This window comes from Lutjanus erythropterus, chromosome 10, assembly GCF_056507025.1.
Source record: "Lutjanus erythropterus isolate fLutEry1 chromosome 10, fLutEry1.hap2, whole genome shotgun sequence".
In the NCBI taxonomy this organism is placed as follows: domain Eukaryota; kingdom Metazoa; phylum Chordata; class Actinopteri; order Lutjaniformes; family Lutjanidae; genus Lutjanus; species Lutjanus erythropterus.
In genome coordinates, this window is record NC_139326.1 from 11100221 (window position 1) to 11117467 (window position 17247).

At 42.4% G+C, this 17247-nt stretch overlaps 1 protein-coding gene across 1 annotated transcript in view; it reads left to right on the forward strand.

The window, feature by feature from the left end:
• rasgef1ba (RasGEF domain family, member 1Ba) overlaps positions 1-17247 on the forward strand; it is a 137389-nt gene that overhangs the window by 101178 nt on the left and 18964 nt on the right. Inside the window, exons 4-6 of the mRNA XM_084728191.1 lie at positions 10239-10421; positions 10796-10918; positions 11013-11150. Coding sequence (XP_084584317.1) covers positions 10239-10421; positions 10796-10918; positions 11013-11150 — 444 coding nt within the window. The remainder of the gene's footprint in view (positions 1-10238; positions 10422-10795; positions 10919-11012; positions 11151-17247) is intronic.

The window sequence follows — 17247 nt, forward strand, 5'->3', positions numbered from 1 at the left end:
TACGAGTGGATTTCGCACCTGGATTACTGTTTGTTGAGGTGAGGCTGCGGAATATTTAGTTTTTGTGGATTTTTATTGAATGTTTTGTTGTTTTTGCGCTTCGGATGTCCAAAATGCGCGCAGGTGGTGGAAAGAGCGCACTTTATTCCCAGCGTTTATAAATACATTGACCACTGACTGAATGCTTTGTGAGTCTTTTCCCAACTTGACAAGATTGCAGCTTGGGTTTCTGCTGTGTAAATTGACCCTTTACTGCTCTGTGAGTGCTGGCAGTGCGCCTTTATTGACTTTATCCAAATCTTTATCCCTCCGCAGCCAAAACAAACAAAGGTAGTGATCCCCAAACTGGTTGGCTGTAGGAGTAGCCGTCTTGTCTTTTCATTTCCCCCAGGTGACCCCTTCAATGTACCCCAATAATGGGATTTTTGAAATCGGTGTCAATGGTGGACTATTTTTAACCCCCACTATCTTGTGGCTAAGAGGATTCCCCCCTTCCCTTCCCCGCCTCTCCTCCCCTGCAAGACAGTGAGGGATCAGTGAAGTTAATCCCACATCTCTCCTGAATAACTCTGGCCTCTTCTCCTCGGCTTTCCGTGCCGCTGCTCTGTATTACACGCATGCATTCAGGGGTTTCCTTAATGTGCTGACAAGTTAAATCCGTTTATTGGTGATTTGGCAGGCAGGACTCTGACAATGTGAGTGAGGGTGCCTCCTCTGGATGAAAACACTTGAATGAGTTATTGTTGTTGCTGTGGATTACACGATTGCTACTGTACTGTGTTGTGTGGTGGTGGTTGTGGCGGGCTTTGTTTGTGCAAATGCAGACAAACAGAGACTTTGGGGAGATGGAGAGTCTTTGGAGCAGGAGCCTGACATTTGGTGGAAATATGTAGTTGTAGATAAAAAGGTGTGTAGACTGCAGAGATTTGTGAATTAGAGGAAGTGTGCTCTCAGCTGCAGCTGATCTGTGTTTAGACTGCGGTCAACATCAAGGATTGTCTTCTTGCCTGTGGCAAGTGAAATGCCATGTTGGGCTAGTTAATTTTGGCAGCTCACTTGCCCAGCCAGGCAAGTTGTTAAAAATTAATCAAAATAGTTTAATAGTTTATCAATTAATTGTTAAAGTAGTTTTCCTTGCAAAGCTGTCAGAAATGCTTCTTTACTGCTTTAATTATCATTTTAAACTGAATATCTTTGGTTTTTAGACTGACAAAACAAGATATTTAAAGACATCACCTTGCATTTTGAAACATTTTTCACTCTTTACTGACATTTTGTAGACCTTGCAGCCCTAGATTTAAATTTACAATTAGCTTTAGCTTGATGTTATTTGATGAATTCTAATAAATAAGACAATTTGTACAATGTTTGTGCAAGTAGATTGTTAATCTACTTGACTGACAGGGAAATTAAAAAGAAAAACATTAGCATTTTGCCCTTGAAGATGCTTGACTCTGTGGAGAGCTTTCTGGGATAAATCTGGTTAAAGGTGATGTTTCTGGCATTCAGGTTATATGTAACTGTTCTTTTGATAATAATTAAATGACTGTGAAGCAGGTCCTGACCGCAAGTTGAAATACTGTCTTTGAAATGTGTTGAATCATTGGCTGTGTAATAGATGCCCAAAAAAGAAAACATCCACTTTTGAGCTACTTTTAACCCAGTTTCAACACAGATGCCCAGACGTCTTTTGTCATGCACATTTAGTGAGAAATCTTTGAGGAATTTCCCAGTCCAGACGTGTCCTGAATGAAGCCTCAATACACTTGAGTTCACCGTTTACACTACTTTCAAAAGTGACACACCTCAGTACACAAGCTGGCGTTTCCAGTATCTAATCCCAACCTCTACTCGTAGTTAAATCTTTAGCTTTTACTCTGTTTCTGTAGTTTCTGCTGCAGCGTCCCTCTCTACAGGATGTTTTTAGTGTCTGCAGGGAGGTTTCATGGTGCGGCTTTCAGGGACTGATGATGGCAGGTGACAGAATCCTGTATGGGAGCTGTGATTTTTACCACTCGGTGTAACAGCTGCATACGTTACCCCGAGTCAAAACACTGATGGTTGTACAACTCACATTACTGATGTGTGGATGTAGTGAAGGAGGGTGAATGAGCTGCGAGTGGCTGCACTCAGCATACCAGCCTCCTGCTGGTGGATGCTGCACTGCACTGAGGAGATGCTCAGAGAAGGTCCTCTGTTTTCAACCATCACACAGTTTAAAGTGTCAAATTTGATGGCAGCGTTTGTCCTTTCAGTTCAGTCTGCAGAACTTTGTAGAAAATGTTGTAGACCAGGTGATAACGCACTGATGACAAATAGTCTTTAATTGCTCGCATGTGTAAATGCTAATGAGGACAGTAGATAGGTATATTTACATCCAAGGAGGAAATAGGTTGCTGGTGGACAGAGGTAAAATTGAAAATCTTGGACTATAATACCCAGAAATGATCCATCAACTGTAATTTTCAAGTGGGCTAATTTGTTAACCCCTTAAGCGTCTCCCCTTTTTCAAGTGTCTTTAATTTATACAGCAACCATTTTCTCTGTTTCAGATGTTGCAGTCTCTCCCATGTTTACCAAAATCTTAACTTGACATTTTTGGTGTCTAAAATTTTAATTAAATTCATGTGGACCTGAGCAAAGTTTAGCTGCATTGTGTGACTCTGCGCTGACTGACCCGCTGGCGGGCAGAACGGTTGAAAAGCCCACTCCCTCTTTCCTGGTCTGTGCATGTTCTTACTGCTGTTGTAGTGAGATGTCTCAGGCTGCAAGTAGCCTACCAATTATTTTCATTTCTATACATTTTTAATCACTTGATGATTAATTTATTAGTTGTTTAGTCAGCGATTAATTTAGTAGTTGACAACTAATCGACTAACGGTTGCAGCTTTAGATGTGCCTCTTCTTTGTCTGTAATAATGTGTCCATACTGAACCTCAGAACTGTATTTGGTCAGTAGACTGGCTGGGAAGATGTAGCTGTTTTTTTTCCATGTTTCAGTTCCATCTTTTGTTTGCAGACCTCTTGGGCAGGTGTATTTTTGCTCAGTCCTGTTGAGCCCAGTTTAGTTTAAGCACTTGTGACCACACACCAGCTTCAAACAACACTGCCAACCGGCCCTCTTTATTTAGACTACTTCCACTATTCCACTGTGGCCTCTTCTGCCTCTTGTGCAGCCACTCAGCTATCTCTCACCCTCATTTCCTCAAGCCATGGATGAGTGAGATTCCTCATGCCTTTCAGTGTTTACGCAGTGCGTGTGTGTGTGTGTGTGTGTGTGTTGATTTACTGCTGGCCCCTCAAAGTGTCTCACAGCATTCCCCCACTGCTTCTCCAGCCCCAATAAAGCAAAAACAAAACAGTGCTCTACTATTTCTCTTCTTCGTTCATTTCTGTGGAGACCGCATCTCGAGCACACTGCTGTTTAGGCTGCAGAGGATGTTTTATTGCATCACAAATCTCCAAGCTTTACTGCTTTGACCTGCATGCTCCTCAGATCTTAGAACTGTCTCAGGGAAATGGCATCGGGGAAGTGCTTAAACAGTAATCGTGAGCGTCTGGCTGCTTGTGTATGTCTCGCGGACCACGGGAATGTTTTTCTGTGTGTTCAGGCTTTTTTTCTTTTACAGCCTCTGAACTGCTGATGGGCGCTCATCACGAGCGGTCGTTAACACCACGGGCAGGGCGGGAAGAGCCTCCGCCAGCTCTTTGATAGCTTGTATTTTGAGCGAGCGAGGGACCGGGCTCCATCATTCTCCCTGTGGGGAAGCAGCCCCGCCCGTACGTTTTGAGACAAAATTACCTGGAAGGTTGTGTCACTCCGGAGCCTGGGGGTAATTTCACGTTAACGGCTGGGTTTTACTCTTTATGTGACATTTGCCCGGGGAGGTTTGGTGCTTTTTAAGCTGCTGCCCTTCTGTTTCAAAATTCCGCCACAGGGCAAAATAAGGGAAATATTTTGACATTTCTATAACCTTTCAGCCAATCATGGCCTGAAACTAAAAATTCCCTTTTCCCTCCTCCTCAACTTGACACTTCACTTACAGATACTACATCACACAATTAGTGTAACACTAATGTCTTTCAGTTTCATATCTAAGTTGCCTGACTACTTTCCAGTGTAAATACTAGAAGGGGTGGGACAAGAGACGGCCTTAAGTCAGCTCTCGACCCAGGCAGTCCTCTGAGAGACTCACTGCAATGTGATAACCAGCAGTTGAGTGTTAAGCCAATAAAAAGCATGGGAGAGCCTGTGTGAGTGTCAAAACAGGTTTTAGTTTGAATAGTTAAAGGATATGTTGGTTAGAGTCAGACAGATATATTGGTTGGTTGATATTATGGGCCTGTCACAACTAAATCAGCAGTATCTGTTGTCTGATATGTGTCTGTGTGAACTTAAAGAACTTTTTCTTTTACAGCACATAATGCAGATATCTGGCCCATAATATCAGACAACTAATATATCAGTTGGGCTTTTTATATAAAGAATATCCGCTGATATATCTCCCAGAATTGTCTTACTCTCTAATATCAGAATTGGCCGCAAAGATCCAGTATCAGTTGGGCTCTAATCTTGGTTTTGATATAATCAAAAATGTACTTAAGTTTTGCCCCCAAAGCAACAATTTGTCTGTTTACAGTTTGATGCTGTTTAGCTGAGTACAAAACCATCTTTCAACTCATGAATGAGCAGAAACAGACAGAAATTTGAATATCCTCTGTTTTTAAATCCAATTTAAGTCCAAACCAGACTTCTTTTTACAAATTAAGACAGATGGCTACACACCCAGACACACACACACACACAAAACCAGCAAGGCTATAATTAAAACCATCCATCCAACATAAACAAACCCCCCCTGAAGTGGGGAGGCGAGCTGTGGCATTTTGTTTGTTTACCTTCAGCTGCCACCCAGCCAGCGGCTGCGCTAAACAAACAGCGACGCGCTAAGAGTTTGCCTTTGTCAGGCCCGAGGACTTGACACGTGGCCCCTTCACCACAACTCCTGCTACTGCTGCACAGACACCTGGAAGCCAAATGTAAATCAGTGTGTCTCAGTTGTCGCTGCTTGTAAGCATCCTACGCTTTGTTTTTAGGATTATGGTGAAAGCTGCAGCTGGCATGTGTGGAGCAGAGCAGATGAGAATAGACACTCTTTGGCTTCAGTGCACAGCTAGTGGAGCTGCTGCTGGTGGTGGTGGTGATGGTGATGGTGGTATCATCCTCTTGCTGCACAAAACCTAATTAGCATTTTTTTGGACTCAGAACAGGGTCTTGGTTATTGCCAGATCTCTCTAAGTAAGTAAAACTTTATTTTCTGGTAAGACTCTTTATTTTTCTTCAAAAGTACAATATGTGGGTTCTGCTACTAGAGACGCAGTTTGATGACATTGGAAGCAGCATTCGATCATGGGAGTTATTTTCTTTACTGATAAAGAACCACCATAGCAGTTGAAAATCTATCTGGCATGACCCTGACAAATACTGTCCATGGACAAGGCAAATTATTGGTTTTATTCACATAATATTTATCTTCTTTTTATCTTCAATATTATGTCACTTGCAAATGTGACAGTACAACAAAAATGTAAAACCTCTAAGCACCATAAAAATATCACCGTGGGCAGGATGTGCGTTTAGTCACGCTTGCTGATTTCCTTCGCCACTCCCTGACATATCCATGTTTTCATGCAAGTTACAGCAACTTGTGGCTACCAAGCAAGCACACAGTTACCTTAAATATGTTACAGATTCTTTGTGTTTGACCTTAGCTGGAATGATTTGGGATATTTAAAGTACACACCTCAACAAAATATATAAAATTTTACATTTTAGACATTTTGATGCAGAAATTTTACATATTGCAGCTTGAATTTTATGCCTTTCTTTTGTTTCTGTGACGAAAAAAAGTTTTGAACACAGACGCCATTAAAGTGCATTTGAAATAAATAAGTTAAAAGGACAAGAAAGAGCATCAATAAAACACCATATGAGACTGAAAACACTCAATACTGACCCCCATGTGCTGGTAGGTAATAGTGAAGCTCTGATATAAAAGACAGAAATTAGAGAAGAGGACAAAGTGCAACATCTGATCTCACGGTGTCCTCTATCTAAGGTTTTTTTTGTGTGTGTTCAAGACTTTTATCTTCAAAGGAGCCCACCTGCCCCTGGCAGTGTGAGATTAATCCAAATTGTTCACCTTTTCAAAGACATCAGAGAGACAGAGTGATGTCACAGTACTGAAGATTCAATACAACTTGTTGCAATATTAGATTTTTTTTATTATTTTATAAAGACAGTTCTTTTACATGATGTCTTCTGTGATCAGAGGTCCATGTCTGTGTGGATTTCAGTAGTTTATTAGATGGAGGTCGGGATTGACAGATCTGCAGCATCAAAAAGATTCATCCTAGTCCAACTGACTGGCTGATATTGGTGCCAGGAATGAAATGTTGAACATCAAATCCAGTTAGACTTTTTTCTCCTATTATAGAATCGAGTACCTCAGCTGACAAGGATTCCCAATTCAATACCACTGCTGTCCTTTTTCTGATACTTAGAATAGCTGTACTGCATTTTTATATAAGGTCACTAGGCTTGGGCGGTATATTTTTCTGGTTCTGACTAACTCAGACCTGCACTGTACATTTACTGCCAGACTGACAGCATCACTGCTCACATTTTCCTCCACTTGGTGTGCATTCACTGTCACATTGTGCCACTCGGTCTCACACACTCACTACTCTGTGTGACTCTGACCAATCAGTGGTCTGCAGTGTTTGTTGGCTCACTGTTATCATCAGGGCTAAACCCCAAATCCTCCCAAACAGGGCCAGAGGCAAGTCAGTCCTTCAACTATCCCCCAGATGCCATGGTTCTCAACTCAGCTGTCAGTAAAAAGACTGAGCTCTGGTTGCGTGTGCTGTGCACTTCAGCATCTCTATACAGTGTCTGTTTTTTACGCCATTACAAATCATAATGACAGAATTTCTTTCTACCCTGGTTTACCATAATATCTTGAAACTGCCAAAGCCAAAAGATAACATGATTATGGAAATACTGAAGTTTATAATGACTTAAACAAAGAAACTTTATTTAAAGTAGATCGGTGGCATCAGACTGATCCCACTGTACACTTAATAAGGTCATTACTTTCCTAAATATCGCTGTCTATGTATTAATGCTATTTCAATTCATTGTTTGTTCTTCAAAATGTCAGAAAATAAGGACACATGCCAATGGCAATTTCCCAGAGCCCCAGATGTCCTCTTCCAATTGCTTTATTTTGTCTGAATAACAGTTAAAAACCCAGTGGGATTCAGTTAATAATGCTTTGAGATGGAGAAAAGCTGCAAAGCCTCACATTGGAGACAAAACAAATGTTTACTCAATTAAGCAAATTAAAAATGAATTAAACAGACAATTACTTAAAACAATGAAGCAAGTACTAAAATTGCTGCTGATTAATTTTCTGCTGGTCGACCCATGGTTTGACCTCCACATCCAACCAAAACAAAAGCTCCCCCCCTCGTGGTAAGAAAAGTGAGCGTGGGATCAGGGAGTTGGTGGTTTGGATCCCAGCTGGGAAAAATGAATGAGACGTGTTCTCAGTCCTCGATCACCTGCTGTTGTTGATGCAATCTTCATTTTAACCCCAGTTAAGAGCTGCTTTGTGGACGGTAGATGTCTGTGGTTGTACTTGGATGTAAGAAACTGTAACTAAATGAGTCTGTGGTGCGGTACTGCTAAGAAAGCGCACATAAGGAGTAAACAAAGATCCAAAGACCAGTCAACTTTTCTAGTATCCCTCCTCTCTTCCTCCATCAGACTCGTGATCTCCCAGTCGCTCCCTCTCTCTGCGGGGAAGCCACATGGTGCAGCAGATGCTCGGGCCGCTGCGCTCTGACTCCTCACACTCGCCTTTCTCATGGAAATGGCCATGGTTGTCTGGCTGAATAATAGCGATGGTCTGTGTGTGCACGCGTGCATTATGGAGCGGCAGGCGTGTGAAAGTGAAAGGGTGGATGGTTTGCCTCGTGTGGGTGGAGGCTTTAAGTGAACTTATGAATAAATGGGGTTTGTTACGGCATCTATATCAAGCTGTGTGCTCCTACAAAAGCAAATGGAACTTAATCTTGAGAATTTTCAACAACTTTCTCCTTTTCTTATAAAAGCAGCATGTAAAATCACATCTTAAGTTAGCAAATGTGAGTATAAAAGCCTGCTAACTATAAAGCTAATGTTAGACAAACTCTAACTAGCAAGCTAATGATTGATGTAGATTAGCTGGCTACTTAGTGGGCGTTTTAGTAACTGAAGCTAACTGAAGGTCCCCCAGTTAAATCTTTTAACCATTGTCAAAATTTGTTTTTCTTTGCAACATAGATGAACAGAGCACATAGCATATCTAAGCACAGGAAACAGAAAAAAGAGAAAGCTGAACGAAGTCCCAAGCTTGCTCAACTGCCATTGGAGCGCAGAGTGAAAAGGGGTGGGACTTAGGAAGGTTCAGTTCTCTCTGGTCTCATCAGCAAATATTTATCCCCATTACTTTCTTTTTTTTCTTATGTAAGCCTCCTCTGCAGACCAAAATTACGTCACAGGACAATAAAGGCCTAAATTTATTTGAATTCCTTGTGCCAGTGTGTGGGCAGGTGCAGTTTATACCTCCTGGCATCCCTGTATCCGTCCCTGGCAGTGCTGTAGTGCATGAGCCTCAAAGGCTTCCTGACTCGGCAGGCAGCCATGGGGCAACATATTGTCAAGGAGGTGGGGGTGTGGAGGCTTGTGACTGTGTGTGTGGGGGCGGGGTGGTGGCACCCTACGCTGACCCCACCCCCCAGCGTGAAAAGGACCTTTGTGTTTCCCCAGCCATAAGTCTGCCTGGCATGGGATCGAGCCAAAGTGCCAGGTTCAGAGGTCAGGAGGCTGGCAGAGGAAAGTGTGTGTGAGCTGCATGTACTATCTTTGCGAGGACCTGGTTGAGTTTAACACCTGAGAGTGAGGCTAGAATGATGGACCTTATTTTTTTAAAGGGCTATTTGACGATTAAAGCGAGACTGTCACTTTTGAAAAGTACAAATGAAAAATATAATTTACAAGCAGTAAAATGCACCTTTGTCCAGTTTAGTACACTCAGTAGAATTGTGCATACAGCCATACATGATCAGGTATGACCAGAGCTTTTGGATGCTGATGTTACATTGATAGCTGACTGACATTGACTGAGTCAGTTCTCTGCCTTTGTACTACTGTTACTCTATTTTCAATTTATCCAAGGATGCTACTTTTGTGTCGTGCCCTCACCCCCTCACAGCTTGGAAATACTTGGTGCAAGCACAAGACTGAACACATGCTCCTCCACTCAGATTCTACCCGGCATCACGATCTGTTGCGCCTCTTTGACACACAACCCACTCCTCCTCGCTTTGCATCATGCGCACAAACATGCAGCAGCAGTGAAAGTAAACAGACAACGTGATTGAAGAGCTTGCTTTCCGAGCAAAACGAGTGTCATGACATCCTGCAGGACTACAGTTTGCCTCAGGATCTCTCACAAGTTCCTACATGTTTTTGGTGTACTTTCATTTTGATGCATTTTCTATGCTTTATCAGCTCTGCATGAGTCAGAGGACCCGCATCGAATGAATTAATTGTCCCACTGAAGATTTATGAGAAACAAAATGTGAAACCTGTTATGTTCATTAGTTTTGTTTTCTGAGAAGTTGCAACGGTTGTTGCTTATGAGATGATATGAACAATTAGCCTGCAGTTATGTTTGGGCTATAATTTTGCCATATTTCTGTTGAGCCAGGCACTAATACTGCAAGGGTTAATTGGTCAGTTCCCTGTGAAGCTCCGGGTCAAAAGCCGTCTCTTCTAGTTTTTCATTGTACTTCAGATGACTCACGAACCTCCTGCTTGTCTTTGCTCTCTTTTTGAGTCTCAACCACAGTTTGCTTTTCAACTTTTGCAGTCAACCATTTGTCCATCAAAATAAACTAAAGCCAAACCCAGAAAGCTTAAAATGGACAGCAGGGATCCAGAGGAGGAGGAAGGGTGTTGACCGCGTCCAAACCATTTCCCAAACAAACCATCGCCGTCTGTGTTTGTGTCTGAGAGCTATTTTGGACCTGTTTGGCCATCCTGCATCAGCATCTGTGGTGAAATATCTATTGGAGAAGAAGTCCTGACTGACTGTTCCTGTGTTTGTCTTTTTTTTTTGTCTTCACAGGACAACATGCCTCAGACACCGCCGTTCACGGGGCAGCTGAACACTGGCAGCTATAACAAGAACCTGTACCAGACCAAAGAGGAGGGCTACCCTGGCCTCTTTTATCATGACAACAACCTGGTGTCCGGGTCCCTGGAGGCCCTCATCCACCACCTGGTCCCGACTGTGGACTATTATCCAGATGTGAGTATTACTTCTTTTACATTTTACTTTTTTATTATCCCTGGTGGTTTCTGCTCTTCTGCAGTTTCATCAAAGTGAGGAGGTAAAGCTTTTTGTCTTTTTGTTCTGTCTGAGAAGCTCTGCTGCTTTGAGACCCTGTTAGTGCCAAAGTCGCTTTCATTTTCTTTTTCCGTCTTTGTGTGTCTTCTTTTCTTGCATCTCCTTTTCTTTACGTACATCAGGGATTAAAAGTTTTGCTTGCTATTTATATATTTTGTTGTTTAGCTTCAATTCCCCTTATTGAGTTTTGCTTTCATGTGGCTTTAAAACCCATTTATCGACATAAATGGTTAATTTGTCATCATGATTTAATGTGTTTTCTCTTCTCTCCACAGAGGACATACATCTTCACATTTCTGCTCAGCTCTCGCCTCTTCATCCACCCATACGAACTCATGTCGAAGGTGTGCCACCTCTGCATGGAGCAGCAGCGACTCAGCGATCCCCAAGCGGACAAGGTATCCACAACAGAAAAAAACCCTAAATCTGTATATTTACACCCCCTAGTTTTGCTTCTCCATACTGTTTACTCATTACTTGTGCATTTTTTAGTTGAGAGTCAGGAAGATTGCTCCCAAGATCCTCCAGCTGCTGACAGAGTGGACGGAAACCTTCCCCTACGACTTCAGGGACGAGAGGATGATGCGGAGCCTGAAGGAGCTGACCCACCGGCTGGCCAGTGGAGACGAGGTCAGTCATGCCACTCATCATAGACGCGCAGCACAGAAAGTACTTAAATGAGTTAAGTAACAAAGGCCTGGCTGCTGATTAGATAATATGTTTAGTTCAGGTGTTATCACAAGCAGCGGAGGGCTGTTTTGTAGACCGCACATGCAGCAAAGCCACAGGCAGAGGCAGATTTTTGCTGATAGAGGTGGAGGGAGGTGGTGGGGGTATCTCTGGCAACAAAACGTTTTTTGAGGCTGGCTGAGTTGAGAGAAAAGCACCATTGTTCGTGGGCTAGGTGGCTTTTTTGTCATCTCGGTGGCGCTCCTTCCTAGGCAGCATTTGAATTGTTCCACTGCCGCAGAGCTGAATGTCACTGGCTTAGCGCGTCATTAGCCTCGGCCGTGCTGCGTGGATGAAAGTTTTTATAGTAGGGTAGAGCTGTTTTTGTCCTGTGCCCTCTGTTATCTCTAATGCACATGCAGACCCTCCACTGTTAGACATTTAGATATAGAAAAGTTGTTTTGACAAGCAGTGACTCATGTTAGAGATAGGAGGAGTCAGTGTAAAAGTGTCCAGTGTGTGTGCGAAATTTAAAGGTAAAGGTCAACTTTATTGTTACAGATACGACTATGCAAAGTTCAGTGAGAAAATATGACAAAAATAGAATATAATGTTTCTGTTAGCGTATCATCTCCTGAAAATAAGAATGGTTGTGTTTTTGTTACCATAGGAACCATTTATATCTACAGAGGGTTTAGGTCCTCTTCCACAGACGACGCCATGTTGCACTGCCATGTTTCTACAGTAGCCCAGAACACTGTGGGAAACAGTTAAAGCTCTAAAATCTCCTAACAGTGCTTCTAAACCTCACTGATGAAGATGTTATAGTTTGTCTTGTTAATCTGGTCACAAACAGAAATGTAGAAATGACATTTTATGGTGTTTCAAAGGTGTTTAATGCAGTAATTGTCTCTAGGCAAACGCCAGGCTTCCAGTCTTTATGCTAAGGTGCTCGATGCATAGATAGAAGAGTTGTATCAATTTTCTCATCTAACCCTTGTCAAGACAGTGCATAGGTGAAATTTCTCAAGATTTAATTTTCTTTAAATGGATGGGGGTATTTTTACACTATTTTTGTCTACCTTGACCATTTTCTGGTACCATGTCCTTGCAAAACAAGCCAATGGGGTATAATCTCAAATAATCCTACTTTGTTAGAATAAAGAAATAAATAAGAAAACCCTTCTTCTCTGGAGTTCTCACAGTATTTATCTTGTCCCGCTCTTTGTGTGTTAGAATATCTTCATATGAAATGTTTTTCTCCCCATGTCAACAGAGGTAACGTTTCCACTTCAGTTCTCTTTGGTCTGAACAAATAATTTCGTTAGTTAGGGTTAATCATCATGAATCAGGGTTGTTTTGGTGTATGTCCTCACAGATTTGCGCGTGTTTTGGTGTGCCCTGCAAGTCCGAGTTAAGTGTGTGTATTTTTGGGGGTTGGTGTTAACGATAAGGCAGCAGGGTCTTGTTAGGACCAGACAGTGATGGAGGACACAAACATCCATCTGTCCTGATACAAGGCATCCCTCTTTCACCACTCATGACAAGAAAAACGCAGCCCACCCACCTCCAGTCTTTTAATGTGGGTTTCACATGACTCATCAATAGTACAAGCACGAGTATTGATCCTGATTTAATCTAGGAATCAATACGTTTCTCACATGACACATTTACAGCTCCCCATTTCTCTTCTCCTTGTGCAACCCCAGGACATAAACACATCTTACTGACCACGGGTAATACACACTCCCAGTCTTTTGATGGTCACACAAACATCTTTTGATTTCACAGTAGATTGGCTGCAGTTGGCATTAACACCGCCCCTCTAAAGATATTTTTGATAGTTGAAATCAATTCTGGCTCTGAGGCAACAGAAAGCCATTTAGATTCCCTGGTAATTTCCCTTGAAGTGATATCGTGCTCGCTACATTTAACAAAATAAGATAGCGTGCGCCTCATTTTTTAAGTGTATCCAAATAATTGAAAGCCACAGGCATTTTTCTAACGTATCAATATGTGCACTATTATGTACTTAACCCTACCTTTTTAAAGACCTGTGTGTAGTTTCTTTTCTATTTTAGATATAATTTCTGTTCGAGATCTATGGTTATCGCCACAAGTTTAAACAAGACAAGGAGCATAATGAGCAGACATTTTAGCTGCAGATAGGGTACATGGGAAAAAGCAACATAAAGTATCTTAGTGAGGTGTTGGGCCACCAAAGGTGATCACTCAGAATAATGTTCTATTGATTTGCAGTGACCCTTATCTTTATGTGGTCCCTACACCCCAGTAACCTCAGCTGATTTGGTTAGTAAGATTTTATTATTACTGATGGGAATGAAGGCTTCTCAAAAATACTACAAGTTTTCCTCAAAGTCATGAGCTGTCCTTATTACTATGGATGTGAAACCCCAAACAAAACATGATGTTGCCTTTCATTGACCCTGTATTAACAGAAAAAGCTCTTTCAGGAAATAGATAAAGGCTACGAACCTCCTGAAGGTATGATGTGATATCATGTAAGCCACGGGCACATGTTCTCATGATTAGCACAGCGTGACCAAGAACGTTTTTTTTTCCAATGAATGGTTCTTGGGGAAGAGTTGGTGCCTCAGGTTTACAAACTGCCGCAAGCAAATTGTTAAGGAAGTGAGGTTGTGATATTGTTTATTCATGCCTCCATAGATGATGACACGTGATAAAAAAGACATGATTCCTCACTCTGGGTAGCACAAACACCACAGGAAATTTCTTAGAGGTCCAGCTGTTTAGGTTTGGGGAAGCAGTCCGCTGACAACAGCAGATCAGATCTAATTTGCATTCATGTTTCTCACAGATTCTCCAAATCCTGTTTTGAAAACAAAACACAAATGTCTAACCATAAGCAGGTCTTCAGTGCAGGGTTAGATGATGGTCCTTCAGAGCAGCGACCACAGCGCTCTGGGAAAGGGTTTGAGTCCAGAATAGACGTCCCGAACATCTGGTCAAAGTCGTGTCCAGACCACACTCAGAACATTCCAGGACCTTGATCTCTGTAGTAAGACTGTCATTATGGACGTGGTTGGATATATAGGGAAGCAGCAGCCGAGGAGAAAACAAGCGCTGTGATCTTGATCTGACCTCATTTGGTGGGACCAAGTTCTTGACTTCCCTCAAAATGTGCAGTTTTTACTTTGCACTAAGTTCTTTTTTTGATTTATTATGGTAAGTTTGGTTGATTTTAACAGATCCCACATGATATATCCAGTTTGCATGCCTGGTACACTTGATATAAGCCAGACTTTTGGACAAACATTACTGTTTTCAGTCAAAATGGTGCATGCACAGTACCCTTTCATGACAGGTGCCACTGCACTGTACATTTTAAGTTGCTCTGATGAGTTCAATATCTGCAAAGTAGTCACTCCCAATGGCTATTATAAGTACACTGAAAAGCGTAGAGCTGCTATGATTAGTTTTTTTTTTTTTGTCAACTAATATCCAATCCAATAATATGTCAATATGTAATCTGAAACATTTGCTGGTTCCAGCTTCTTAAATGTAAGGATGCTTCTTTAGCTCCCATAGAAAGAACAATTGGCACCATCAAAAATATCAGGGCACTGCAGAATATAAAACTACTGATTTTAAAAGACAAGATCAAACTTAGGAGGTTAAGAAGTATATGTGCAGTTGTTGCAGGTCATTTTTTAGAGTTTAAATGCTCATTGCATGTTGAATAAAAGATTACAAGGCTAATTCCTCTTCTATGTTTTTAGACAGCAGTTTGCAGCATCCAGACCTGAGCTTTCAGACTTAAGACTCAAGTTGGACTTAATTATAAGGACAAGGACAAAGGGAAACCGTGGAACTGCTTTGATAATTCACTCTCAAAAAACTTGACTATAAAGACTTGCATTTGTCTTGAAAATGGCTTACAAGCACTTGACGTAGACTTGGCTGGAATCACTTAAGAATTTCCATGGACTTGAAGCAAATTAATGCATCTTCATTCAGTGGTTGGGAGATATTTCTGCCCCATTGTGACTTGGCAACATGAATGTGTTGGTAGATAAAATAATCCTACACAATGCACCTTTTACTATCTGTTCATTAGTGCTGCTTGGCTAACCTGCTAAAAACAGTCAGGCCTTTTGTGGGGTTCAGGTGGTGCTCCGCAGGAAGCAACTCCACTCAGCCAAGAAAAACAGGACCTCTAGTGATACGATGGCACGAACCAACCACACGCTCAGTCGTGGTGACTTGTGCTGAGCGTCCGTCTGCCACCTCAGGATCACTGCCAGGGTCAATAGCGTAGGGAACAGCGTGCCCCCGCTAGGCCCCCTCATACGTAACGCCAATAGTTTTGATGAGCAAATGTGGCTCCCTCTGCTTAGAAATGTCAGGCATGCTGTTGTCTCCAAGATCTGTGACTAAATTTATCCGACCCTGGCCCGTCCTCTGTTTGTAGTAGGGACAGAAGCTACGGCAGATGGCTGACTTTGAAGTGGCAACTGGAGCGATTTTCACTGGTGGTGTGTCTCACTGTTGTCCTACTGTGCAGGACTGGGGTCAAGCATTAGCCGAGTGTATACAGTGTTTACACTGATAGTACAATGTCCGAATGAAGGTTTTTCATGTAGCGCTGCTACTTCTGGTTATTTTTGATATCTCTCTCCATACTTTTTGGATTAATCCCTTAATTGTAAAAACAAATGTGTTCCAATGCCATTTCTTCCTTTGTGAAGCCTATTATAAAACATGAACAAATACATCCAGAAAATAAATGCTGTACAACATGACTTTGCTATCCAAGAGGAAAAGGCCATACAGGGTAGCAGTTGCAGGGTCCTGTTTCAGGGTTTATAGTAAGTGGGATCTTACCTCTAGTCCATCTAGATTCCACTCCTATTTTAGTCCTCATTTCTTACTACAACTCCACTTTTCTTCTGTCTTCTTTGCAGTCACCCCTTGCCAAAACTGCAATATCCACAGAGCCTCACTTTATTGCCTGACATGCAAAAGTGCCTGTTCATGTGCCATCACACCTATCACAGCCACATCACTGACAGACAGATCCATTAGTCACGGCCTGGGAAGTGAATTTCAGAAAAGGTCCCACCCTGGCTGTTTCCAGCAGAGTGGTGAGAGTCCCGCTCATTTTTCCCAAGTGCCTGAACTCCTCACACTTGATTGCTGTCTAGGCACTGGGCCTCCATATTCATTATAAGGCAGTTTCTTCCCACCCTGTTGAACAGCAGTCTTGTTTGTAGAACCCAGATTCTGGAGGCTGAATTGGCAGAAAGTTCATGGAGGAGGGATGTGGTCGTGAGAAATGGGGCCTCGTCACCCCACATTTTCTTGGGCCAGCTTATAGTGGTGGTATGGAAAGAGGCCGTGTACAGGATACTCTATGTTCAGAGTCTCTTCGACATGCACAATATCAAACACATCTGTCCTGCTTCCCTCTACAGACCCTCTTATGCAACGTCTGTGCTGAACTGTGTCAGTGAGGGAACAATTATCTAACTGAGGCATGTTTCGAGTCCATGGGAGGGTTCAAAACAGGGCGACCTCTCAACCTCTGAGGCCAGGCAGCCAAGAGTCTCCCTCCTCTCCTCCTGTTGAGCTGAGAGGCCTTAATGAGGCTGGCGGGAAGAGGCTTGCATAACACTGTTCATGACCAAGAGGATGCTTTTCTGCAAAATAAATACTGGAGGCATCACATTTTGAGGGTCGTTCTGCGGTTTGGGCTGAGAGCTGGCATCAGTTCTGCTGACATGCAGTCAATATGAGTGTTGTAAATTCCATTGAGGTTGTTATCATCGCTCTCTGCCACAGAGGAGTGGTTAGGGTTTAACCTAAAATGCCCACAGCTGAGCCAAACAAAGTGGCTGCACGCATGCTACTGGATATCACACCCTGCTCTCTTGTTCTTGTTATCTCTGTTATAGTGTTTCTCTTGCACTCAGTCACCAAACCTAATAGAAAAGTGATGTAACTGTCTAACAGCAGTGTCTCCGTCGCGTTTTAATCCCGTACAGAGCCGGAGAACAGGAAAATAAAGCCTTAGCTC